The sequence below is a fragment of the Micrasema longulum genome, unplaced genomic scaffold, assembly GCF_059751315.1.
Source record: "Micrasema longulum isolate JH-2025_06_02 unplaced genomic scaffold, ASM5975131v1 h1tg000133l, whole genome shotgun sequence".
In the NCBI taxonomy this organism is placed as follows: domain Eukaryota; kingdom Metazoa; phylum Arthropoda; class Insecta; order Trichoptera; family Brachycentridae; genus Micrasema; species Micrasema longulum.
In genome coordinates, this window is record NW_028277339.1 from 1,024,249 (window position 1) to 1,050,037 (window position 25,789).

The 25,789-nt window shown below is 32.8% G+C and overlaps 2 protein-coding genes across 5 annotated transcripts; one reads left to right on the top strand and one right to left on the bottom strand.

Annotated features, from left to right (window-relative positions):
- Positions 1 to 5,032: 5,032 nt before the first annotated feature.
- On the bottom strand, positions 5,033 to 11,547 carry Sec20 (vesicle transport protein Sec20). 3 transcript variants are annotated; one of them, XM_088242012.1, is made up of 5 exons: positions 11,296 to 11,547; positions 11,049 to 11,221; positions 8,269 to 8,420; positions 7,377 to 7,480; positions 5,033 to 5,218 (listed from the first exon to the last, which is right to left on the bottom strand). In XM_088242012.1, exons 1-5 carry the CDS (start codon positions 11,377 to 11,379, stop codon positions 5,054 to 5,056), a joined length of 678 nt encoding a protein of 225 aa, XP_088098138.1. In that variant the 5' UTR covers positions 11,380 to 11,547; the 3' UTR covers positions 5,033 to 5,053. The 3 variants fall into 3 exon arrangements, with proteins under 3 accessions (XP_088098138.1, XP_088098141.1, XP_088098147.1); XM_088242015.1 differs by lacking the exon at positions 8,269 to 8,420; XM_088242021.1 differs by lacking the exons at positions 7,377 to 7,480; positions 8,269 to 8,420.
- Positions 6,059 to 24,168, top strand: hd (humpty dumpty). 2 transcript variants are annotated; one of them, XM_088241993.1, is made up of 10 exons: positions 6,059 to 6,309; positions 12,076 to 12,194; positions 13,268 to 13,481; positions 15,418 to 15,554; positions 17,153 to 17,378; positions 19,035 to 19,185; positions 19,759 to 20,048; positions 20,448 to 20,651; positions 20,730 to 20,919; positions 23,011 to 24,168. In XM_088241993.1, exons 1-10 carry the CDS (start codon positions 6,199 to 6,201, stop codon positions 23,190 to 23,192), a joined length of 1,824 nt encoding a protein of 607 aa, XP_088098119.1. In that variant the 5' UTR covers positions 6,059 to 6,198; the 3' UTR covers positions 23,193 to 24,168. The 2 variants fall into 2 exon arrangements, with proteins under 2 accessions (XP_088098119.1, XP_088098127.1); XM_088242001.1 differs by lacking the exon at positions 6,059 to 6,309 and adding an exon at positions 11,594 to 11,944.
- The last annotated feature ends 1,621 nt before the right edge of the window (positions 24,169 to 25,789 follow it).

The following is a 25,789-nucleotide window of genomic DNA, read 5'->3' on the forward strand; positions in this document are numbered from 1 at the left end:
ATGAAAAAAAAGTAGTTCCGCTTTTTATTTTTGTCGATTTCCACAAACAGGTGCGAAAACAACGCGGCACCGCAACTAAGTGGCGGCCGTAGCGCGGAAGTGTGGCTGGCGTCGGAGCAGATCAACGAAACCGCGCGGGGAAAGCTTTTTTTACTATCATTTTTTTCACAATAAGTAGTTTCACTCACAATGCTCTTTATCTCACAAACCAATTGTCCGACAGCTAACAAATTTATACACGTGTCTTTTCAAGGTTTGTATCACAGACTACAGATTGGGACTAACTAAAAATCATATGGATTTAATTCTAGTAACACCATTTATGTGTCAGCCTATGAACTGTTTAGCCTAACTGTATCTACAAAAAAATAAAAATTAAAAGTACGTATTAAAATTAAGATCTAAAATTTGTAAATAAAATAAATAAGAAAGAAAACAAATGGTTAAAAAGAAGAAAAAAAAGGATTGAACGAAAGATAAAAACATTGAGGTTTTTTTAATTAATGTCATTTTATTTATGTTATTTTCTTTATTTTATTTTATTTTATTTTATTTTATTTTATTTTATTTTATTTTATTTTATTTTATTTTATTTTATTTTATTTTATTTTATTTTACTTTATTTTACTTTATTTGATTTGATTTGATTTGATTTGATTTTATTTGATTTGATTTGATTTGATTTGATTTGATTTGATTTGATTTGATTTGATTTGATTTGATTTGATTTGATTTGATTTGATTTGATTTGATTTGATTTGATTTTATTTTATTTTATTTTATTTTATTTTATTTTATTTTATTTTATTTTATTTTATTTTATTTTATTTTATTTTATTTTATTTTATTTTATTTTATTTTATTTTATTTTATTTTATTTTATTTTATTTTATTTTATTTTATTTTATTTTATTTTATTTTATTTTATTTTATTTTATTTTATTTTATTTTATTTTATTTTATTTTGTTTTGTTTTATTTTATTTTAGTTTATTTTATTTTATTTTATTTTATTTTATATTATTTTATTTTATTTTATTTTATTTTATTTTATTTTGTTTTATTTTATTTTATTTTATTTTATTTTATTTTGTTTTGTTTTATTTTATTTTATTTTATTTTAGTTTATTTTATTTTATTTTATTTTATTTTATTTCATTTTCTTTTTATTTTATTTTATTTTATTTCATTTCATTTTATTGAAATAAACGGCACTTAATGTCTTTTACATATTAGTTACAAACACAATCAAATATACATACATGTAAGCATAATTATAAGTAATACAGAGTATTTAAAACAATATTATTAATTAACAAATTAAGAAAGTCTAAAAAAGATAAACTATATAAAAAAATATATGTATTACCAATTATAGAATTATCGATAAAAATTATAATTTGGTATTAGAAATACTTTGAACCAGTTAAAAAAAAAAACTAAGAAAACGATTTTGAAAAACATTAAATGATAAAAAAAAGTATTATTATTTAAAACTAATACTTGGGTAAATATCATATATTTATGTATAAAAATATATAATGGTGTAAGAAAAAAATGATGAAGATAAATATTTTGTACGTAGAAACGAAAAAAGAAAAAAACACTAATAGAGAAGTTTAAACTATTTTTAACAATAATAGTTACAAATGTTATCTCGAATTATTACCAATGAAATACAGGAGAAGAGCCGTTTTATATGTACTAAATTTCATGTGAAATGAGTCACCAACGTCTGTCTTTTAACCATTTTCGTAATAAAAACATAATTTTATTTATATAAAGGCATGTTTTCAAGTCAAGTGGCAGCATATTATCTATATATATATATATATTAGGAAAAATATCATCTAACTTTCGCTGTCCATAGTTATTTTTAAATTTTGGTACAACACTAGTAATAGTTCTACATTATCTCTGGGTACAACTAGACCATCATCAGTAGGTGTAAATCGTGTTAGATCGGTAACTGATAAATGAAAAACATAATTGCATACCAAATGTAGGTACCTAAATAAATATTGAAATTAAAATACGAGATGCGATACGGTTAGTAGATACATAAATCATAAATTGATTTGCACTATTATATTCAATGTAAAATGTATCATTTTGCCATTATTTATCATGAAATGCATTTTAAACACGCGTCAATCAAGTTAACCTAAATTGACTACCATTAAAAGTGACAATAATACTTGTTCGTTTAATTAAACATATTTAATAATTTATGCCGCTTTTACGGATAATATTCAACATCTTGAAAATAATGTTGTAATTAATTTCGCCGCAAAGCACCCGAATTTAATCATTTTGTAGTTTGTCATTTGGATACGGATTATCCAAAAACAGCAAAGGGAACATATTGCCAACAACTCTTAAAAATCGCAACGAATACGGATAACAAATCTATCGAAATCTACCGATTTTAGCTTGAAGTCGGTAATAAAGATTTTCGCAACAAAGCAAAAAAAATCTGCCTTGTAATCTGTCGATGTCCAAGCAATTGAAAAATATAATTCTGTGCATGAAATAGTAAAAGAATCTTTGACGAGTGTTTTTCACTCGATGGATACTCAGATAAAAACTTGATAAGGGATGTCGAATGGGGATATCTCCACCTGATTCTAATTCTAGTAAGTTAATGTGGTTAGCACATTAACTTACTAGAATTTTAAGAAAGGTGGGTCGCGAAAAATGCGTCACTACAGTACACAAAAACTTCATTACGGCTGTGCCTCGCTCGTTTTCAAAAAAGTAAGGCCCTATAATGCATCACGCTGAAACGGCACACCAAACAGTGTTTTATTGACTGTGCGACATCTTATGCCATAGAATTAAGAATAGTCTCTCATGCATTTATCTCGGATTGTCCGGACCCCAGTAGCGACAGTTTAGTTTATTAACATAACCGTCGAGATGAAAATGTGCTTTATCGCTAAAGAAGACGTTCCCTATTCGATAATCAGTCGAAAATCTTAATTTTTTTATTAAGTATTGAACGCGGACTAAGTTTTCGGGGTAATTCATTGATTGGATACGATTATACGATGCCGAGATGACAAGTCGGTAAAACATACCGAGGTAGATAGATACCGTCTCGGTATGTACCGATGAAGACAGCCTTTATAATCGCGGCCTAGGAATACCCCGGCTAAAATGCTTTAAATCGGTCTTAAAAATAATATTTTTAAACTTGTTATGATTGTCAATTGTCATGGCAGTGTTATAGAATTAAGAATAGTTAAGAAGGAGCGTAGAATCATATTTGAATACATCGAACTGTGTCCAAAATTCCCACAATCATAACACAAATGTAAGGTTAAAAAAAAGCAATTTGTTAATTTCTCTAAATTTTTTTTGTACGCGCGGAAAAATTGATTGTTACAACAGAGTAGATAAGTAAAGGGTCATTTAATAAGAGTAATTTATTTTATGAACTTTGAACTTAAAATATAAAATAAATTTTATTTTACATAAAACTAATATTTTTATGTCATGATAAATAATATTTGATGTTTTATAGATAATGTCGGTCAAATGTCCACCACGGCGTTGTTTAATCCGAGGTCCAATTTTCATTAGTTCTCTCATTAGATGAGCAATGTAGGGTGAAAAAATCCTACCCTAGCAACATTAACGAAAAATCCATTTTGTGTCTTCGACAATCTGACAGATGGAAAAATAGTTCAATTTTTAAGTAATGCATTTACTACTTACACACGCATTTGCTAATTACACGTGAAATGTGATCCTATCCTGTTTCTTTGAGATCCCAGTAGTATTTTTACACTTTAAAAGGACACAACACGGCATAGTTGAATTCATATCGAGAGTTGTGTACTGAGCGACGTCTACAAAGAAACTAATGAGTCAAAACGTAAAAGTACTCCTTTAAGAGTAGTTTCGTCGCCTTCAATTTGATGGGCGTATGCTGTTTTCTGAACTATTCTTAATTCTATGGGTAGTGTTTATAAAACTGTTTCATGAGTCGGGTTGTGGTCCCGTGGCTAGCATTGCGGACTCACGGATCAGAGATCCGAGGTTTGAGCCCCACTCTACCCCAACTTGATTTCCATGTTCTAATAGTGAGTTATTTACAACTCGTTAAAAATGGCCACCAAAATTTAAATATTTGGGCAAATTATAAGAGCGCTTATATTTATTTAAAAAAAATAAAATAATAATAATATTTCGAGTTTTCTGCGAAATTCAACATCGAATAGTTTTTAATAACTCATTCCATATAATACGATAATTACTTACCCCATAACCACGATAGTGGCACTAACACATTTATACACGCCGAACTGTATAATATAATGCTTCGTCTATCGATAATGAGTGTTGCTAATGTCAATTTTTTTTTCAGACAGTTAAAATACAGTAAATAGGCAGTAAATACTAGTGTCCTTATGGAAGGATAGTAGGCGTATCTGGGTTAAATACTGATGCGAGAGGATGCTATATAGCATCGCGCTGCTCTCTCTGCAAGTTGAACAACAATGATCGAAAATCTCGCTACGTGTTAGCGTGGCGGCACGCGGGGAGTTGGGGGCAGGAATGTATGTAAAATTTAAAGCGCGAAATCCAGTTTTTTGTGGTTCTGGCTGGATATTAGAGCCCGAATAGCAAAAACTACACGTGCTAACTGGCCATATATTATATTAAAGATTAATAAACTGAAAAGCGATGAATTGTTATGTTTACTGTTTGCACACGCACAGGGAGAAAGCTAAGACAAATGTGAATTATTGTTGAAAGGATTCGGCAGAAAAATGTTTTAATTATGATTGTTTAAGGATTATGCAAAAACTAAAAATACGACAACTAACAAAAAACTTATTGAAAACATATGCTACCTGGGGGACCCTAGACCCTTAGACGCGGAAAGGTTAATTACAGATCAATAAAAATAAAGATTTGTTGATAAAAAAAATAATAAATTATTTAGAATTGTGAGGAATGTTTTTTTACATAAATATTACACATTAGAATAAATTAAAAATTTTATTCAAAATAACAAAACTGTGTTTAAAAAAAAAACTTTTATTTTAAAAAAGTCTTCTATATAAAACATATAAAACGCAAGCGATAAAAAAAAGAAATGCAAAGAATATGACAATTTTGTCTGTGAACTCTCTTCTTCCGTATTTCTTCAACAGTTTCCCAGATTGGCTAATAGTTCCAGCTGTGTTCTCAAGTTCATCTTTCGTACTCTGTAACATAAATAAAGTTGATTGACCGATAGTTGGATATCTTTCAAACTTATTTCTCTAAAAAAACGATACATTTATTTATCTCACTTTCAAATAATCATTTCGATCAGGGTTAGTTACATTTCAGCTCTTTATGTACAACCCGAGCCAAAATTTTCTGCAATAGTTTAGTACAATGTTTGTTCAATGACAAAATTGGGATATCGAAATAAGAATAAATAACAATATTTAGATATGAAGAGAATATGTGGAAGTTTAGGCATTTACATAGCTAACATTCAGATTCCTTCAGTTTTCCCATCTGTTAACTTTTGTGAAGTTAAAGAGCTGAAACCTTTGTGAGCGAGATTCATCTGACTAAATTATTTCACTTACTAGGCAATGTCTAAAAATACTTTTAAATGTTTATGGTGAATGTTACACAGTCTGTAAAGTGATCACTCAAACCAGCCAATGACAGGTCATAAGCCCTGTAAATGTCTAGAAAGCTATATTATTTTCTCAAAAATGTTCTCCACCACTGTTGTAATATGAGTGATCAATCTTAATAACTCCAAATCCATTACTTACCTGCAACAATTTAGCCATGCTCAAAATATTATTAAATAATATGTACATGTTTTTCAATGTATCATTTTAAATACAGCAATAAAAAAAAACTTTTTTTTCAATTCATCAGGAACAAAATACATCAATTAACATCTGGTTAATTTAATTACGAATATTTATGAATGTGAAAAAGTATAGAGGAATAAATGAGCCAAACACGAAGGGATTTTCTAAAATAATTCCTTTATCCACACCCAGTGGTACAAAGGGCAGTTCATTGTAACACCAAATGCAGCATATTAATTCAAATCTTTTTGTTCCTTGAAGATCAATATTATGCTTTAGATCCAGTTTTTCAGTGCAGTGAAAAATACATTATTTAAAAATATTTTATTTCGACCCCTAGGACCAGAACCAGGGCTGCGATTACAATGGGAAGGACGTCATACGTTTACCATCACGGTATAGTTGAAGACAAATTCTCCCGGGCGATTACGAAAATACACTACCGACCCCCCATGGCCTCCACCTTTAAGTTTTGGGTAGGTACATCAATATGTAACAAGGGAAAACGTATGCCACGGTACACATATCTACGGTCTAAAGTGACATACCTCTATTATGACGTCAAAGTTGAAGATAAATTATCTAGAGCGATTATGAAGATACACTACCGACCCCCCTTCAAGTTTTGAGGTAAGTACATCACTGTGTACTGACGGGCTTAGTACCTCACAGTACTAAGCCCGTGTCTATTCATTAAAAGTGTCAAAAATTTTGTTCTGCCAAGCAGTTTTTGCTTTAATAACAATTTATTTCATTTATTAACCGTTCTGAGGTGGCCAGATTTTATCTTAAAAGCCTATTTCAAATATGAGAGAGAAATAAGTCAATTTTGAAGACGAATAAAATTCTGGCATAACTGTCAGTTTTGAAAACAAAGGACTAGATGCACAGATAATGTGGCTAGATTCTGCCCTATATAAGAGCATCTAGGCGTAAAATGTTGCCACTATAAAAAATAAATTTGGTTATTATATCTTTTTCATCTGTTTTACTATCTTCTCGAGTCTACGTATCGAGATGTTAAAAGAGTAGGCTTTGTAATTGCTCGCTCCTTAAATAAATACAGACGAAAGTTAAGCATCCTGAGTCTGTAATAATTGTCAAAAGTCATCATCATCATCAAATCATATTCAAGCGAGCATTTTTTGCTTGAATTGGGATTTATTAGAGTTTATTAGAGTTTATAATCGCTACGACGTGGCCACTTTTTAACACAGAAGCCTATTTAAAATATAAATGTGAACTATTTTAAATTTTAATTAAGTAAGGAACGCGGACTAAATTTTCGGAGTAATTCATTGGTTGGATTCGATCATATGATATCGAGGTGACAAGTCGGTAGAACATACCGAGGTAGATAGAGAAAGTACAGAAGTTAAGTATACCATCTCAGTAAGTACCGATGAAGATAGCTTTTATAATCGCGGCCCAGAAAGCTCATATGTGGTAAACAAAAGCATCAATCACTACACCACGAACAGGCCAATATTAGTATCAGAAAATAGTATATATATTTTAATATTTGAATAGTCCTTTGACATACTTGAACACCAGAGCTAGATGTTGCTAGAGTATCCAATGTATCAGCACTTCTTTGTGTTGTATCGGCCAATTGACGACTGATAGATAGCAATTGATCTGTCACACCTTTAAATAAAAAAATCTATTATTCAAATGAGGAAATGTAAATAATATAATTTATTTAAGGAGAAAACAAACAAGGCCAGACCAGAGAACCTGGTGCCTTATAAAATAAGCAGGCGCAGTTTAGGCTCTCGGGAAGCAGCCACAGTATGTGGTCTAAGCAACCGAATTTGTGACAGGTGACACCAGAGATTGCTGATGTTGTCTTCTTTCTATGTTCCTTAACCACCACACCCCCAAAATTATTTATACTTTTTAACATAAAAACTAAAATATCACAGTCATCAATAAGTTAACTAAGAACCAGTTCTATAAAAAAAAGTGGTTAAAAGAGTGAATTTGTTATTTTTTTGTTAAAAAGGATAAAATAGGTTGCATGAAAAAGTAAGATAAAACGAAAAACATTTCGATGAAAACCCAAAAACGATTTAACTAAAAAAAAAATTGTTAACTTTCTTGGTACATCTGACCCTTAGTGGTTGATTGATGATAAAGGATAGTCAATAAAAACATGTTTTCAAATTCAGAAAAAATATTAATACCGACCAACAATCCGCTGCATGCGGGTGAATTAAGTACTGCCTGAAGTTACGAGTAGTTGACTACTGCACATAATTCATGCAATATGTTCATATCATTGGACAGATATTCAGCTAATTCAGTCAAGGCAGAGACCAAATATGTGTATGTTATCCAACCAAATATGTGTTGCAATAATCATTCCCTAATATCAACTGCTTCTCCGGAACTAACTCTATATTTTAATTAGAATGAACTATCTTAGAATGCACCTGAAGACATTTTGAGCAAGCTTGATTTATCAGTTTTCTTTCTTTGTCGTACTTCTCCATCACCAGACTTATATCCCAGTAGCTCCTCTTTCTGCGCCTTTTCAATAGCAAACGCACTAGCCAAATTAGCATTTTTAAATGCGTGAAGAGAACTAAAAGAAATAAGAAGTATTTAAGTCAAATATTTACTCATCCTACTTTCTTTCCTTAGACCTTTGACCATTCTTCATTTATGCCTACCTCCATCACTTTCCCTCCAAATTCTATCCACTCCTCAAAGTCATATTTATTTTTTAGTTACATTTTTAATATATTTAAAATTATAGCTGGTTTAGTATGTATTCTTTTTCTCACTCTATTCTACTGGTTCAAAGTTTCAATTAACGAAAAGTCTATAAAAAAATAAAAATTATGAGGATATATTTTTTTATGAGTAATCCTAATATCGTTGGTTTTCTGGCGCAAGTTGGAAATTAATATTTTACTAGTTGTGAGATATTGTACTTTTAATTAAAGTTAAAAGCTCATCCTAAATCAACAATTCAAAAAAATATTTCTGTACCTCAGAACCAGATGGATGCAAATCCTAACGTCAAATGTTCAAAAAAGCCTAAAGAATCTACTTTCTCTAAGTGGTTTCTAATCATTTCTTCTTTCTGTACCATAGCAGGTCTCCCCGACATTGGCAATCACTCTAGAGTAGGCATTCCGGTCAATCATTTATAGCATTAATTTGTATTTTCAGTATCTTAATACATTGGTTCTTTCATTATAAGACTTAGGTTTCTTCAAAATCAATGGACATGATCATAAACTGGATACGAAAATCGAAATGTCATTTCATCAAATTCTGGATTTGCATCCGTCTGCCTCTGAGGTACACATTTTTATTTGCTTTTTAAACAAAGATTATTTAATACCATTTATATAGACATCTAATTTTTTGAAGATTTGTAGTTACCAACTTGTGCCAGAAACCCGACGATTTATAATATTTACATTATTTTGAAATAATACTATTTGTGGAGTGGAGTTAAAAACCAGTTTATAACCTAAATCATAAACAACAAAATTGGAGTAAAAATATTTCATTTTCACACTAAATTATAAAGTTAAAATTGATGATAAATATGCCTCAAAATGTATACCTAAAAAAAAATGACTGGCGTACTTAAAGGCAGATATTGGCATCTATCATTACAGTTACATATTTGAGAATATCACTGTACTTCCTAGAAAAAATATCACATATAAAAAAATATAAAATGCATTTGCAGAAAGTTAAATGTACACAAAAAGAGACTGGTGAAGGCCTTGGTTTTCTCAGTGTACATGTATGGTGTGGAGTGTTGGACACTGAGGGAATCTGAAAAGAAAAAAATTGAAGCTTTCGAGATGTTTTGTTGGCGGCGAGTTCTGCGGATTCCGTGAATGGCCAGACGTACAAATGCATCTATTCTCCAGGAACTGGACATAGGAGAAAGACTGATATCCATGTGCGAGAAAAGAATCCTGCAGTTTTTGGGCATATTTCCAGGGGAGATTCTGATAGTTTGGAGAAAACTATTCTCCTGGGAAGTGTCGAAGGGACAAGGTCGCGTGGACGTCAACCGACAAGATGGAGCGGTACAGTCACTGAGTTATCAGAATCATCACTGATGAATGCCTATAGAAGAGCACAAGACCGTTCCAGATGGAAGGAGACTGTCCACAGACGAGCCATGCCTGGAGTCAGGCGTAATCACCATCCTCAGACATGAGGCACGGATTGAAGATATAAATGTACACCAATTAAATCCAATCTGAGTTCCAAAGAAATGATTTGTGATAAACCTCATAATCAAAATTAGAAGATCATTCTTAAATCACTACAAAATCACTGAGGTATAATAAAATAGAGGCGATACTTCATAGAACGATAGTTTTTAATTATGTTCTGAAAAATTCAATTCAATTCATTTATTTGAAATAATACAAACTAAAAATCTAAGACGTAAATATTATAAAAATACATAAAGAGACTCTTGTCAAAATAGTAGAAGAATCCTGCTCCGGAAAACCCCTTTGAATACATGGAACAGATCAACATCTAGAGCGATGTTGTTCAGCATAGCGGTAGCCCTTCTAACAGGCATAACCATCGGCAGGTTGGTCCTGTATATCGGAATACGAAACAATCTATGCTGACGCTGTCTTAGGTAATTATCAGGAACACACAAACCAATGATCATCATAATCTCAGAATTATCGATCATACCGCGCAACAATCGATAAAAATATGTAGTCATATACACATTCCTTCTAGTCTCTAAACTGTTGTAGCCAAGCATACCCTGGAGAAACTCGGTCGGGTAGAGCCAAGGATAATACCCGCACTCTCTCATATGGAGATATCTCAGAAACTTCTTTTGGATTTTCTCTATGGTAAGAGAATACTTTAGTTCATGTGGACCCCAAATCATCGAGCCACTCTCGAGTCTACTTCGCACCGAGGAGTTGTAAAGAGTTCTCAGTACGCGCAATTGTCACGTCAACATTGCCGTGCAAAATGCATAGTAGAGTAAAGAAGTCTCTATGCCAGTTTACTGTGAATTCAAAGCTGTGTGTCTTCACATTTACTGACTACAAATTAAGTTCTGGAACTTGAGTTGAATAGAACACAAGACGGTTGCTCAGTGCCGCATATAGTGTATACATATATATCAATGTATAAAATAAACAATAGCCATTTTTGTTTTCATCATAATTTACTTCCGATCGATTTGCACATTACTACTCACCTCGCAAGTTGCTGTCTGTGCGACTCTACTTCTATGGAGAGATTTTCGTCCAAATTATCTTTCCCATACTGATCTAGCAATTCTATATCCCTGCGAAGGTCGACTATATATCCTCTTCCCTGACAGTTTAATGCATTTAGTTCCTCCAATGATTCTCTGCAAGCGACAATATCCTAAAAAAACAAATAATCATGCTTTAAACATATCCATGGCAGAAAAATAGTCATTAAAAAAACTAATAGATGACCTGTATCAATGCTTTAACTTGAAGATCATGTTGAACCAAATTCTGACGAATCAATTCAACCGATACCGTATTTTTCTTATTCATTTTCACAAAGAGTTTGCAGCAACGTTTTCTTATTTCTTTTTGTCAGAATATTTATTCAATATAATTCATACGTCAACAAAAATAAATTCGACAACGAAATCGCTGACATTTCAACTCTCCTGACCATCTTTTGACACTAGTGTGACAGCTCACAGAAATGTAGCAAACATAGAAAATATATTTTTCACATAATCGAACATAAAAAATATTTTTTGCTACTGGTAATTATTAGTTTGACGGATAAAAAAGTTGCAGCTGTTCAAGTTTTAAAATTTGGTCATTGTTTGTAATTTGTAAGCATTTGGCCTTTTCGTATGAGCGATTTGGTTAAGTAAATTAATGTTTTGTGTGTAAATCTTGAATGTTATTTCGACATTTAAATTAATGTAATTTAAAACTTTTGTTAGTTAATCTGTGTATCTATTTTCATCTGCGAGTTGGTAAACAGCATACGAAAATGACGGAAAATGCTGATACTCAATTATTAGTTAGCTCTCCTATTTGGAAGAAACCTGATGAAGTTATGCAATTGCATAGGTTAAAACGAAAGAAGAAAGCCTTACAGGTAAATTACCAACAAAATAAATTAAATTATTTATTACCTGTATGCTTCTTTGCATTGAACACGTTTTTTTGAACGCTTTTTTGTTATATTATGTTTTTTACGTTGGTTTATCAATCTTATTCTTTTTTTAGGAACGAATGAAACAATCTTCAACTCAAATTTTCCCAGAAACTAAAACACTTGAAAATAAAGATTCAATCAATTTTAGTAGATTGTTGGGTGGAGATAAACGAAAAAATCCATTTTCAAAGTAAGTTTCCTTCTACTACCATCACGCCATTTCCTCATACGGGTAGGCAGAGAGAATGGACTGCCACACGTCTATCCTGGCATATATTCCTAACTTCTTCCACATTCATACATCCTGTCATACATGCCCTTCGGTTCCGTCTGCTTTTGACATGACCAGACTTAAGATTTTGGTTTATCTGATAATGCAACATCTTCCTTGGTCGTCCTCGTCTTTAGTTACCGTTCATTTTCGCCATATATACTTGTTTTACCATTCTTTCCATGACCAAACCATCTCAGAGACCCTTTCTGAATATTATCAATTATACTTGACTCGCCTGATTTCATCATTCGTAACCCTGTCATACATTGATTTCCCACACATTTATCTAAGAGATCGCATTTCAACTGCATTCACTCGGCTTTCATCTTTCCTCTGCCAGTTGCATGTTTTACTTCTATACATAAGTGTTGGGACTAAAACTCCATTGTGCACTGCCAGTTTAGCTTCGATTGACATTTTTATCTGCAATTACTGTGCTTAGTGTGCTGTTCATTTTGCTGCCTGCATTCACTCTCCTTTCAATATATTTTTCTACTCTTCCATCTCTTGAAAACATGCTTCCCGGATACACAAATTCTTCTACTTGTTCAAAACATTCATTGTTTACATTTATTATGCAGTCAGTAACCTCACTCCCCCTTCCAAATACCATCACTGACTTACTTTGGTTCATCGCCAATTCGCTCTCCAGAGACTACATTCTAGAGACTATTATTTGCAAATCCTCGTTGCTGCTTGCTAACAGAACTGCATCATTAGCATACAACAAGCAGCTTACTGAAAAATTATCCATTTTTGCTCCCATACCCATGCATTCTATCTCTTTCATACAGTTGTCCATGTATAGATTAAACAACCATGGTGACATTACACGTCTCTGTTTCATACCTTTTGAGATCGCAAACCAAGATATAAATTCCCCATTGACTCTTACAGATGCTGAACTCTCCTCATAGAGAGATGAAGTTTCCTTAAAAAATAAATATATTTGTTTATCTTGATAATTGTTTGAATAACTTTGATTTTAGGAACAATTTAGAACAAGATAAAAAGAAATTCTGTGATGCAAATGAATGCCATAACACAACGCTAGACGAATCTTCAGACTCAACATTATTTCAACTGCTAGCTTTATCTAATACCAAAATCAATGTAGGAAAACAGTTGAACAATGATGAAAAATTATCAACGTTTACAAATCTTTTGAACAAAATTACCAAAGAACGAAATGACACAGAATTAGTAAGTCCTCTTGATATATTATTTTTTATTACTAATACTTTTTATTTTTATTGAGGGTCAATATTATTTTCTTTAAAAAGTTAATTTTGTTTAAACAAATTGTTTTCATTTAGCTGCTGAAGGGTGAAAAATACTTTTGGCCACATCAAATGTTCTGCTAACTTTAAGATATATGTAATAATGCTGATGATATTTATGTGATGCTGGTTTTTGTGATGTGAGACAGGACAGGAATGGTGCCGCAGCCTTCCGCCAGCTGACTCAGTCAGTTAATTGAGACAAAAAAGGAAAAAAAGGTTCATCAACAAAAGAGGAAATTGGAATATAAAGAGTTGAAGCTCACAATATACAAAAATATTGAACTAAAGCCTTATTATGAAGTTACGGTCGTATCAGTAGTCATTTTTACTGGTTAAATGTAGATATGAAAATGTGTATTGAAAGTTTATATTAGTTTTCAATAATGTTCAGACCTGACTCAAAAAAATAGCTACGAAAAATAGCTAATAGTACGAAGGATAAAATAGATTTCAATTTGACTATTATTAACATCTTCATTTATCTTTTAAATGTTATTTTCACTTTCCATAAAAGTGGCATATTTAAATGATCCGATATTGTTATTATTAATTATACTAATACAAATAAACACCTATTGCAGATATAGTTTGTAAAATATTATCAATTAGGGAAATTGTGGCCGAGTAGTAGTTACCAGTTCACCAAATTCAAAATTAATATGTTTTACAATAAGTATTCCTTAGCTCCCACGGTGTAATGGCTAAGACACTTGCCTCATATACAGAGATTCCGGGTTCAATTACAGTTTTTAAAAAATGCGCTGTTTATTCACTACTGTAATGGAGCCTCTTGACCTGTTGTGAAGCAAAAAAAGACACTCAGTCTTAGAGTAATAATACACCACCCGCTAATAGAGTCGCCCATATGGACAAAATTCATTCTACGATTATCAACTACGAAGTTAGCTACAGGTTACAGCAATACAACGGGCCATGTGTACTCAGTTCGAGAATTGCTAGTGAATCAACCAAAACCATCCCTTACACGTTTGTTGTCAAACTAAAAACTAAACCAAATTTTTTTAACACTTGTTCTATGCAAAAGAGTTAAAGGGCTTCTCTTTAAGCGGGAGTAAATTATTACTAAGCGCTCAGTAGTCTTCAAAAATATCTGATAATAAGGAAAGTGGCCACATATAAACATTAGGACTTCGTAAGCACTGTAAATGCCTAAACTTCCACTTCTCCATCTCGGTCGGAATATCTAGCAATCTTGATAACTCTTTGATTGAACCAAACCATCTAAGAGAAGTGTTTTCAGGGGTTCCCTAGTAGGTGAAATAATCCAGTAGAAAGTCAACTACATATATGAATTAAGGTTTTAGCTATTTTACTTTACTAAAACCAATGTTGAAAGCCCCCTCAATTCAACTGGTTTTGTGGCATCTTTAAATCTGCACTTGCAAAACAACTTTTAAGATGTAATGAACGAATAATAAAAAATATTCTTTGTTCTTATTAAAAAAATCATTTACTGGTTTCAACGGCCCTATCACCGTCAGTACACCTAAGTATATATATAATAGACAAAAATTGACAGATTGAAGAGTTGAATAAATATGGATGCTGGGGCATAGATAATATGACTGACGCAGTATGTGTATATTGATCAATTAAACCAGCGAATTGCAGCTCTTATGACCTCCTAATGGCTTGATTTCCATATTCCCTCCTCAAAAATTATTCTCTCTCTATTTCTGTATTAATTATAATAACTCTTGTTTTGTACAAATTCTCTACTTAAGCTAAGCTCTTTTTATAGTTAGCTTCAAAGAGAAATCTCATTTCAAGTTCTAAATTTTTTTTGTGTTTGCTTATTGAATTTGGTAAAAACTTACGCAAATTTATATTTCTAGGAGCTTCCAACTATAGCCGGCAAGAAAAGTATCCCCATAGACTGGTCACTCAAGACCAAAGTCCGCTTTATGTCTCCTAGGCCTTTTGCATGGAATCAAAAGTTAAAAGCGAGTGAAGAAGCCTCTGGCATTACTGGGTAAAATACTATTTCTTAATATCATAAGCACGGCATTGGCTATGGATTATATTTCTGTAATAATGTCTGTTGGCTTTCTCACCGTAAAGCAACAAATAAAATATAACTGCAATTTTCATTCATAGGATGAGGACACAATGGAGTCCTGGTCCCGACTCTGATGTATGGGAGCGAAGTACGGTCTTGGCAAAACAGTGGTGAAAGTAGGCTGATTGCTGTCGATATGCGATCTCTCAGGCGAATGTGTGATAAAACTATGTATGATAGATACAAAAATGTCGATATCCGTACATTATGTAAGGCTGAGATAGGCATTATCGTCAAAATCAAGATGGAGCTTTGCGTTGGTTTGGACATGTAGAGCGAATGGACAGCGAAACAACAGCTAAAAATATTTACAATGCAAATGTTGATGGATGCAGAAATAGAGGAAAACCGAGAAAGACATGGCATGACCAAATCCAACAAATACTTGAAGACGGACATGTCAAAAGTCGGAATAATCGGCGTGCGTGCATGAGAAGATGTATGAATGTAGAAGAAGCGAGATATATATGCAAAGATAGAGTAACGTGGCGTTCTATTCTCTCTGCTTACCCTTACGGGAAAACGGCGTGATGGTTTGTTGCTGTTGGATAATAAATATGTAACCAGATATAAGACTACCAATGAGGAGGAAAACGGAGTTTCAAAACTCTTTACATAGTTACTCAGTTACCCGAAGAAATAGAAAGCTTTAAAATAATTAAATTTTTATAACAAATTTAAAAAAATATTAAATATGATATTATTTTATTTTTTTTATATTGGCTGTCAAGATCTTATGAACTATTTAGTTAGTTTTTATAAAGCATAAATAAATATATCAAATGCACCTTTTACCAATCAAAATATATTTATATTCCACTTCATCAAATATGATTTACATATATTTCACTTCATCAAATATGATTTTACATAAACATTTTTAAGTTGATGCAGACAATTTATGTTCATGTTTTTTTTTTTTTTAATTATGTTAATATTTTTTTTACTTACATAATTAATTGCATCATTAATATTTTGAGTATGTTCAAATGTTTGCAGACAAGATCTGGATTTTAGGCCCGAGGAAGCTTGTCGAGAGATGGAAAAGTTATTTGAGAAAACAATAAAAAAGTTTTGGCATTTATAGGGCTTTTGAACTGTCATTTGCTAGTCATTCTGCCTTATTTTAAGCATCCGTATTTCTTAAACTCTTCCACATGTTGGTTTTTGCAAAGTAAATGACCTGAAACGTTAATGCATGTGGGTGAGATTCTCATATGGACTACCATTTTTTTTCTGAAGGAAGTTCTCTATCCGTGAATCAACTTTTTTTTTTTTAAAAAGAAGTTTTTGTGCTTTACCCAAATATTTCAATTTTGGGCCATTTTCTACGAGTAAACAATTCACTATTAGAAAATGGGAATCAAGTTGGGGTAGAGTGGGGTTCGAACCTCAAACCTCGGACCTCTGATTTGTGAGTCCGCAAAACACTAGCCACAGGACCACAACCCATTTCTTAATAATATCTGCTGACTGTTTGAGTAATAATTATAAAAATAATGTTGGTTTAGATTTGTACGCTGCCTGGACACATCAAGTTCTTGCTCGCTGGATACATCACATCACGCTCGTTTCCATCAAAACTGTTTATACTGGCAACACCCGAGCCTCCCCTGGCTTAATCTCTTCCCTCGCACTGGTGGCAGAGTCGCCGTCAAAAACTTCATTGTGGCCAATGATGAGATAAAGAATGCACTTCACACACAATGGACTGAAAGTTTTAGATCTTTATTCCAAGTATGTTTGTAATTATTGTATGATGTATACACATATATAAAGGATATATATCGGGCCACGATCGCTGAAACACGATAACTGACGGGAGCTATATTTTACTTGAGAACCTCTTTTCTTCTTAATTATTAAGGAATGTATGTAGAGAACCATGTTTTATCAATAAAAAAATAGTAAAAACACAGTTTGATTCTCAAAGTGTGTTCCTTGTTAATACTGAGGAAGAAGTGTTCTCCTGTGAAATGTTGTTTTTGTCGGTTATGATGTTTTAGCCATCACGAATTGATATGTCGGGTTTTCTTTTTTTTTTCAAATCTTTAACTCTTCTCTCATTTTCAATTCACTTTTTTTATAATAATTATTAGTTTCGTTTATTTATATAATTATTAGTTTCGGTGCTGCAAAAACGTCTTTATTATTTTTAGTTGTATTATAATTTTAAATAATAATATCTTTCATGTGACTAAAGGCCTCCAGGAGATTTTTTTATTAAAAAATACGGTCGACTATGCCAAACTGGGAATACTTCTTGGGAACTTTAACCACGCTTGCCTACTTTTCAAGGCATCAGGTTCTCGACGTCCATCTCGTCTCGACGGGCGTTCACTACTGACTGTTCTTCAGCAATTTATGTCATAACTGCTGGTCGCTAACCTGACTTGAGAGGATGCACAGTAGCTGACAGCCGATAAAGACCTGGGCCCCGATTACAATGGGAAGTTAACAGAACTGTCTTCGACTGTCTATAAAGAAAAACTGATAATTGTGTACGAAAATGAGTATATTGGCATGAACATTCAAAGTATCTTCGTCGGTAACCTATAATAGAACATGTTCAGAAGAAAAAGTTGTATGCATATTCTGCTTTTCGTACAGAAATTTTACTTTGTAGATAAAATTGAAGATAAATGTTAACTTCCCATTGTAATCCGCGCCCTTGAGGCTGTTTGTGGACACCATATGCTCCAAACATGGAATGATTAATTTGACAGGCGCTGTGGCGCAATTGGTTAGACGGCTAACTGTGAAACTGGTGTCGCGGGTTCGATTCCCACCAGTTGCAAGAAAAAAATTCAAGAAAGATTTTTTTCTCAATTGGTCTGGGTGATGTGGTGTATTTTTCATTACCTCTGTCCATATCCCCCCTTTCCCACCTGCTGACAAGCCTCTAAATAGAGGTTTAGCGGGTTAGTCCTTTTAAAAAATAAAAATATTTACATTCTTGCGACTTGCCCAAATATTTACATTTTAAAGCTATTCTTTTATAAGGTTATAAAAAATACACCACATACCCCCCCAACTCAATTGAGAAAAATCTTTCTTGGATTTTTTTTCTTGCGACTGGCGGGAATCGAACCCGCAATGCCAGTTTCACAGTTAGCCGTCTAACCAACTGCACCACTGTGACTGTTCTCAAATTTTCGTAAATAACTCCTGTATAATGGAAATCAGCTATTGAAAAACGCAATTTAGTGGTTATTTTCTGAAATACTCTGTAATTATGGAAACGACTAAGGAATCCACAGAGTTAAACCTATTATTAACAGTGTGAAAAACTCGTTTTTTTTTTATTTTGGATCAACAAATAGATCAATAAATTTGCAGTCACGGAGCTATTTTACCGGCAGGATATAACAGAATTGACGTATTTGTTTACAGCTCGTTCGAGCCAGGCAGTGTCCTTACTTTTATGTCTGCTCCAACACTTTTACATGCTTATTTCAAGCAGCTGGAATAGGGGGACAAATGGAGACTTGCGCTTATCTCTCGCCTTCCACCAGAGGACTGAGACAAACATTAAAACAAGAAGGTATGTAATATTTTTCTTTTTTATTTATTCTTACTTAAAACTTCAAAATACAGAGAATAAAATAGTTTTTATTTAAAATCCGGAGTTTGGGTGTTGGTATAGTTTTGTTAGATGAGAGCTCCTACACAAGTTGGAGATGACAGGGATATGGCTTTGAGATTTTGATGTATATATATTTATTGCATGGTGAATAATAAAATACAGAATTGATTATGATGGCGAAAGTTAAATACAAACTGTTTAAAATTGCTATGTAAATCTAGGACTGTTAAACTGCTAAGGATTTATTGAAATATGTATTTGAAAATAAGTTTATAATAATAATTGTATAATCAATGTTCACAAACTGTCAATCTCTTTCAAAACTCTTTCTGTGTTTTCTGTCCTAAATAGAGGCTTATTTTCTTGTATCTGTTTTTATTTGCTGTAGATATCTTTCACATTATGTGCACAGTACCTAATTATAATTGCGTTCAATAATGAATTTCGGTTCTTTCTTAAAATTATCTGAAAAATTTGCAATGTCTTTTACAAATACACACTTTATTATGTATCTTGTAATTTTATTTGAAGAAATCGAGTACACAATGCCGTTGAAAAAAAACTACTCTAAAAGAAAATCTGAAGAAACTAATTCCACACAAGTCAACGGGGAAGAGAAGGGAGAAGGTGACGGACCAAAGAACTCATCCTTCGATAGCTGTTACGATACAATGGACAATACTAACGGTCAGTCTCCACCGGCTGATGGGAGCGGAGATCGGGAGGAAGCATCGGGAGATGAAGATGACATGGAATCAGAGCAGTGGTTACACAGCTTAGGAGTTGCTGAAGATGAAATCAAGAAAATTAATTATTCTCAAGTAAGCGTTTCCAATGTTTCACAAATAATTGAATTATCAAAAACCGAAATCTCGACATTTTGGATAACAAAGAGAAATTAACCTTAATACAAGTCACTAATTATATGTCAAACTGTTTCTTTGTTAAGATGTACAAATAAACTAACAAAATATATCTAAATTCTAGAAAAACTGTACAATATGTCATTGCACCAGCAACAGTAACAGTAACACTGTAAAAATTGTTAAGGAGATTAATAAAACCATGGTCCTTTTTATATATTTTTGAAATTTTATTTTGAAAAATATTTAAGTTTGTATATTTTGTTGAAACATAATTGTGTAATCTTAGTGAGAAATCTAAAATACTTTTAAGAAATAAAAATCACTCGACAGATATACAATTCTATATTCTTTCAGATACGAAAGTCAAACGTGATGGAGAGTATGATTGACAGTGGTGAAGAATCGCTAATATTTGCTCACGGTGTAGATGCTCAAGCTCTCTTCAACTTCTTATTAAACTGCAAGTCATCCATTCCGGCCACGGGACCATTTGGTGGGATCCCACCCACTCTACTCGCCCCCACGGCTTTCCAAGGCGGCACCTTACAACCTCTGAAGGTAAGAAATATAATCTATGAAATGCATAGTGTAAGTTTACAGAAACTCTGACCTAATCAAACCATTTACTACTTTCAGGTTCGCGAAAGTATTGTACATTCAGAAGGTGGCAAGTATTACTCGGTGGAACTCAGGGGACCAATTCTTCCCACTACCGTCCACTCCTTGTGTACTTTACTTAGGAGTAATTCCAATTCCTTTAGTGGAACATTCGCCAACTTGCCGCATAGTGTACCATTCACCAGAGCGGCGAAAGTTATGGCAGATGGTAATTAGATAAATCATTTACCCCCGCATAATCTACATATAAAAATATATGAAATAAATGCCATTTTCATTATATTTTTTATTCACCTTTTCTGAGCTGCTAGGAATTGCTATGGCAGTTCTCAGCAGGCCGCGAAAATTCAGATAATTTTTAGAAAAAATAAAACCTAAAATAATTCATTTAAAAACATATATTATGCATGTCAAAAAAGTTGTAAAAACTTATCAAATAAATACACGATGTGTCATTTAAGACACCATTGCCTCAGAAAAACACAATCAAAATTTTCACAAAATGTCAGGATTGTCACTTGTCACTTGCCACTTACATTATATTTTACAATTCTACATCATATCTTTATTCATCGTACATTCATATTCTCTATCCATTTGGAGTCCATAGAAGAAAACAAGATTTTTTCACTAAGTTAAATTTAAGCAATGTTTAGCCATTGAAACAATATTTATTATTTAAGTAGGGAAAACTATTTTTAAAAACTAACAATATAATGTTAACACATTTTATTTAGGTCCCGATAATGAAACAAAATATTGTAAAATGAACAAACAAAGACTTGCGTGCTATAAAACCGAGGCTTGTAAGTTGAGAAATAATATAAAACACTGTTTCTTCTATCAACAAATAATAGTTATATATAATAATAATAATAGGGAAGGAAATAAACAATAAAACCGCGGCAAAATAATAAAACAAAAGCATCAGGTATTATGACAAAGTATGTTTGAAAAAAAAACAAAATACTAAAGAGGACTACCAAAATTAAGTGTCAACCCTGCATTATCGAGGCGTGTTAAACGTCTAAATATATATATATTTTTTCGATGAGTTCATGATAATCACCTCTCAGGATTTGTTTATCTAATTCACTTTCATTAAAGCCCAACATTTCTTTAATTTCCGACTCACTAAAAAACATTTCCACATTCTCTTTGCCACTTTGAAAATTACTGTCATTGACACTCTCCCATCTTTCCCTAAAATATTTAAAAAGTGATATGTAGGACTGCTTGTTATATTACTTACTTTACATTCAAATACACATCGTAAAATAAATTCATATATGTGATGAGGGCACGGAAAATACAACAATTCCCTGTCCAATGTTTGTTCAAGTAAGTCACGTGCTCCATTAAAATGATCTGTGTTTAATGCTATTGTGTCACAGCAGAGAATTTGTACTTTTTCTAAACCTCCCAATATGCAAATGCATCGCAAACAGTGTTCAATTACCAGAAGAATTCTGTAATTTTGGAACCCCATGAGCTGCTCACTGTCCCCAAGTGCAACAACAATTGGAATTCTTTCTTCTTTTGAGTCCCTGACATTTAATGCAGGCGACAGTTTATCCATCCCAAGAATAGTAAGAATTGCAGGTATATCATTCTTGAAAGCAGATTTAATTGTTTCACAACTTTTCTTCTCCTATTAAGAAAACCTTGGCACTGTGAAATTGATGTGACATTATGTTAGATTAACATTTTGTGACACGATGGATAACAAAGAACCGACTGACTGACTGCATTGCATGTACTGACAGGCTCCGGCCTGACTTAGCTCTGGGCGGTAAGTCCAGACCTGTTCTTCATATTAGTTCGCGCTCAAGTCGGCACGGGTTAGAATACTCCGATCTCTACAAAATTTTATATGGGCATGTTTTAATCATTCGAACAAAATTGGATGTGTAAGTGTTAAAAAATTTCAAAATCGGAAAATAAGGGACATCCTAATATACCCAAAACTGCATCGGACATAAAAGGCAGTGTCAAAGGGATATGAAAAAACTTATTCAAATTTTGTGTTATCGTCAGTTAAATCAGATAAATTCTCATGAGCTATGAGTGTCGTCCTCTCTCTATATCACTTGCCCTAAATGTAGTATTGTATTACATACATAATTTTTCTTAACACTCAGCACCTGATAAAATAGACAATATCAGTAACGAGTATATAATGGTGGATATTCTTAATCTGGTTGATCTGAGTGAGATGGGATTACTCATAAAAAACGTTTCTTTCTTGTGTGTTTTCGATATCAACTCATTTTTAATTTGAATTTCTTTTATATTTCAGGTGACAAAATAGCGGAGAATTCTTCTAATAAAATGCCAAGTGTCTTTGGGAGAGAGAACTTATCGGATTGTGGATTGAACCATGGCATGTTAGAACAATTTTGTTCTTCTGATCCTATTACTATAGAAATACTCGACAGTCTTGCATATTCGGAAGAAAAAAATGTTTACACTTGGTCATGACGTTACATTTTGTTCTCCAATAAAATTGCCATAGATTAACAATGATTTCATTGTAAATAGTGAATATATAATTTTAAAATCTTCGCAGTACAAATTATATAATATTAATTTTTAAATACTAAACATAATTTGCATGTTAACTAAAAGAATTGTAGGTTTATAGATTAATACTCATCTAATACGGATCTAATGAAAAGGGATGGTATTAAAATGGGTTCTTAAATTAATACGGTCCACTTAGTTAGAGCATATAGATGGCAGCTTCTTAAACTATTGCATGTTGAAAACATCAACTTTTCAGGAGAGCATATTTAAGATGCGTAAATTTAACTTTGGCACTGTGTCCAGGCAGATGAAGAATTCAATTCTGTGTTTGAAATACAACCAGAACTCTGGAAGAGTGTTTTCGACTCGATGGCTGCTCTCAGGGAAAAATCCTGAATCAGAAAATCCAGTGGAGATAAGTTCGCCTTGTGTAGTGGTTGGTGCATTCGTCTGCCATTCTTGAGATCCTGGGTTCATTTCTTGACAGGGTGGATATGGAATATTGATTTTAAAGGTTGTTTAAACTGCAATATTTCATTCAGAGTGTAGGACTGATCACATCGCCTTCATAAAACAGCTGATTGAAATACGCTGCATTTGATGCCTCGATGCAATGCCGCATGCACCACTGGTCGCAGAAAGGGTGATGGTGAATTTACCTTTGTTAAGTATTATAGTTGGTTGAATTCAATGGACTTTAATTGGCTGTCCTAAAAAGTTAATTTTTCAAGAAAGCTGCAATCCTCTAGGCTTCCCCGATCAAGCTTAGACATCAACTGCCGACAATCAGCAGTGGACGTCCAGAATGTCGAGAGTCTTGATGCTTCGTTTAGCAAGCTAGTATAGTTAAGGCTCCCTTAAGCATCCACAATATGTGCCCATTATCTTATTTCTAAATTTCTTACAAAGTCAAACCACCACTCACTCAAAATCCTTCTTAAAACTGTTTGGGCCCTAATAAGGTGCCAACAAACAAAAAAATAGGTGCCACATATTATGTAATACATATTACGTATATTTAATTGTATTTGTAACTAATATGTAAAAGGCACTAAGTGCCGTTTATTTCAATAAAATAAAAAAAAATATTACCTTTAAATGGACCTAGTTATGCAGAAAGCGCCCAACCCTCAAAATGCTAAAAACGCGTTTAATGGCGGTTTCGATAGCTCGATCACGGCCATCACTGTTATATTTAATGGTGGGAATAATCGAATTGAAATAATCGAAATATTCGATTATTAAAAAGATCGAGACATTTCGAAATGCTTACATCTAATCAAGTTCACTCGTACTAATCGGAAAAATAATCGAGATATCTCGAGTGAATTCATTCGAAATGGTTTTCCGAGACAATCGAGATATGAATTCGGACTTGAAATTTCGAGACAATCGAAATATGATTTCGTACTTGACATTTCGAGACAATCGAAATATGATTTCGGACTTGACATTTCGAGACAATCGGAATATGATTTCGAACTTGACATTTCGAGACAATCGGAATATGATTTCGAACTTGACATTTCGAGACAATCGAAATATGATTTCGGACTTGACATTTCGAGACAATCGAAATATGATTTCGAACTTGACATTTCGAGACAATCGAAATATGATCTCGGACTTGACATTTCGAGACAATCGAAATATGATTTCGGACTTGACATTTCGAGACAATCGAGATATGAATTCGGACATGACATTTCAGAAGCAATGGTAATTAATTTGAATGATTTTTCGGAAGTGCAAAATATCATTCGTGTTCAATAAAATTCAAGTATGTAATGTTGACTAAATTGTTGCTATGTGTTCGTGTTTATAATATAAAGGGACTAACCTGAGCTGATTAAGTGTGGGTAAACATTCACAACTTTTAACACTTGTGTGTCGTATCATCAGCACTATGATTTTAATTTTGATTTTATTTTGAAATTACTCTGCGTGTGACGTATTTAATTCACGTCTGTTAGTTTGTTTCCCGATAATAGGATAACTATCATCATCAGCATTCCCTTTCCACACCTAATGGTGCATAGGGCACTGCATTGGTAAACCAATCGCAGCGTATTTAGATCATTTTGTGTTACATGAAGGTCAGATGATCAATCTTATGCTTCAGATACCAGTCCAGGGACTATGAAATATTTTAGTGTGAAAACACCCTTATAAATAAATATTTCAAATCAACCATGCCGGGAATCGAACCCAAGACCTCTTGCATGGTAGGCAAACGCGCTGACCATGACACCACGAGGCTGACATATAACTATCACAACGTTATATTTTTGGTTGATTTCGGCGAACTTTCTTTCATACATTTTCAAGAAATTTACAATTTATTGTTCTAACTTTTACCGTGCGTAATAAAACATGTTTTATATCAAATTTCCCGTGGGGCTGAACTTCCTCATTGTTATTTTGAAGTACTTTGTTATTACACATGTATTTTTTTACCTCCCCCACCCGACAGTCAGCAATGTTTTTTTTTTTTTTCACGTTAAAAAAATTTATTGATTCGATGTTTGAATTTGATTATTTGCATGTCTCGA

Coding starts and splice junctions, on each gene's coding strand:
- hd (XM_088241993.1), top strand. CDS start 6,199: ATGGGAAGGACGTCATACGTTTACCATCACGGTATAGTTGAAGACAAA. Junction 13,482..15,417: donor AACGAAATGACACAGAATTA/GTAAGTCCTCTT, acceptor TTATATTTCTAG/GAGCTTCCAACTATAGCCGG. Junction 20,920..23,010: donor GGCGAAAGTTATGGCAGATG/GTAATTAGATAA, acceptor TTTATATTTCAG/GTGACAAAATAGCGGAGAAT.
- Sec20 (XM_088242012.1), bottom strand. CDS start 11,379: ATGAATAAGAAAAATACGGTATCGGTTGAATTGATTCGTCAGAATTTG. Junction 11,222..11,295: donor AAGTTAAAGCATTGATACAG/GTCATCTATTAG, acceptor TTGTTTTTTTAG/GATATTGTCGCTTGCAGAGA. Junction 7,481..8,268: donor CTTGCTCAAAATGTCTTCAG/GTGCATTCTAAG, acceptor TTTTATTTAAAG/GTGTGACAGATCAATTGCTA.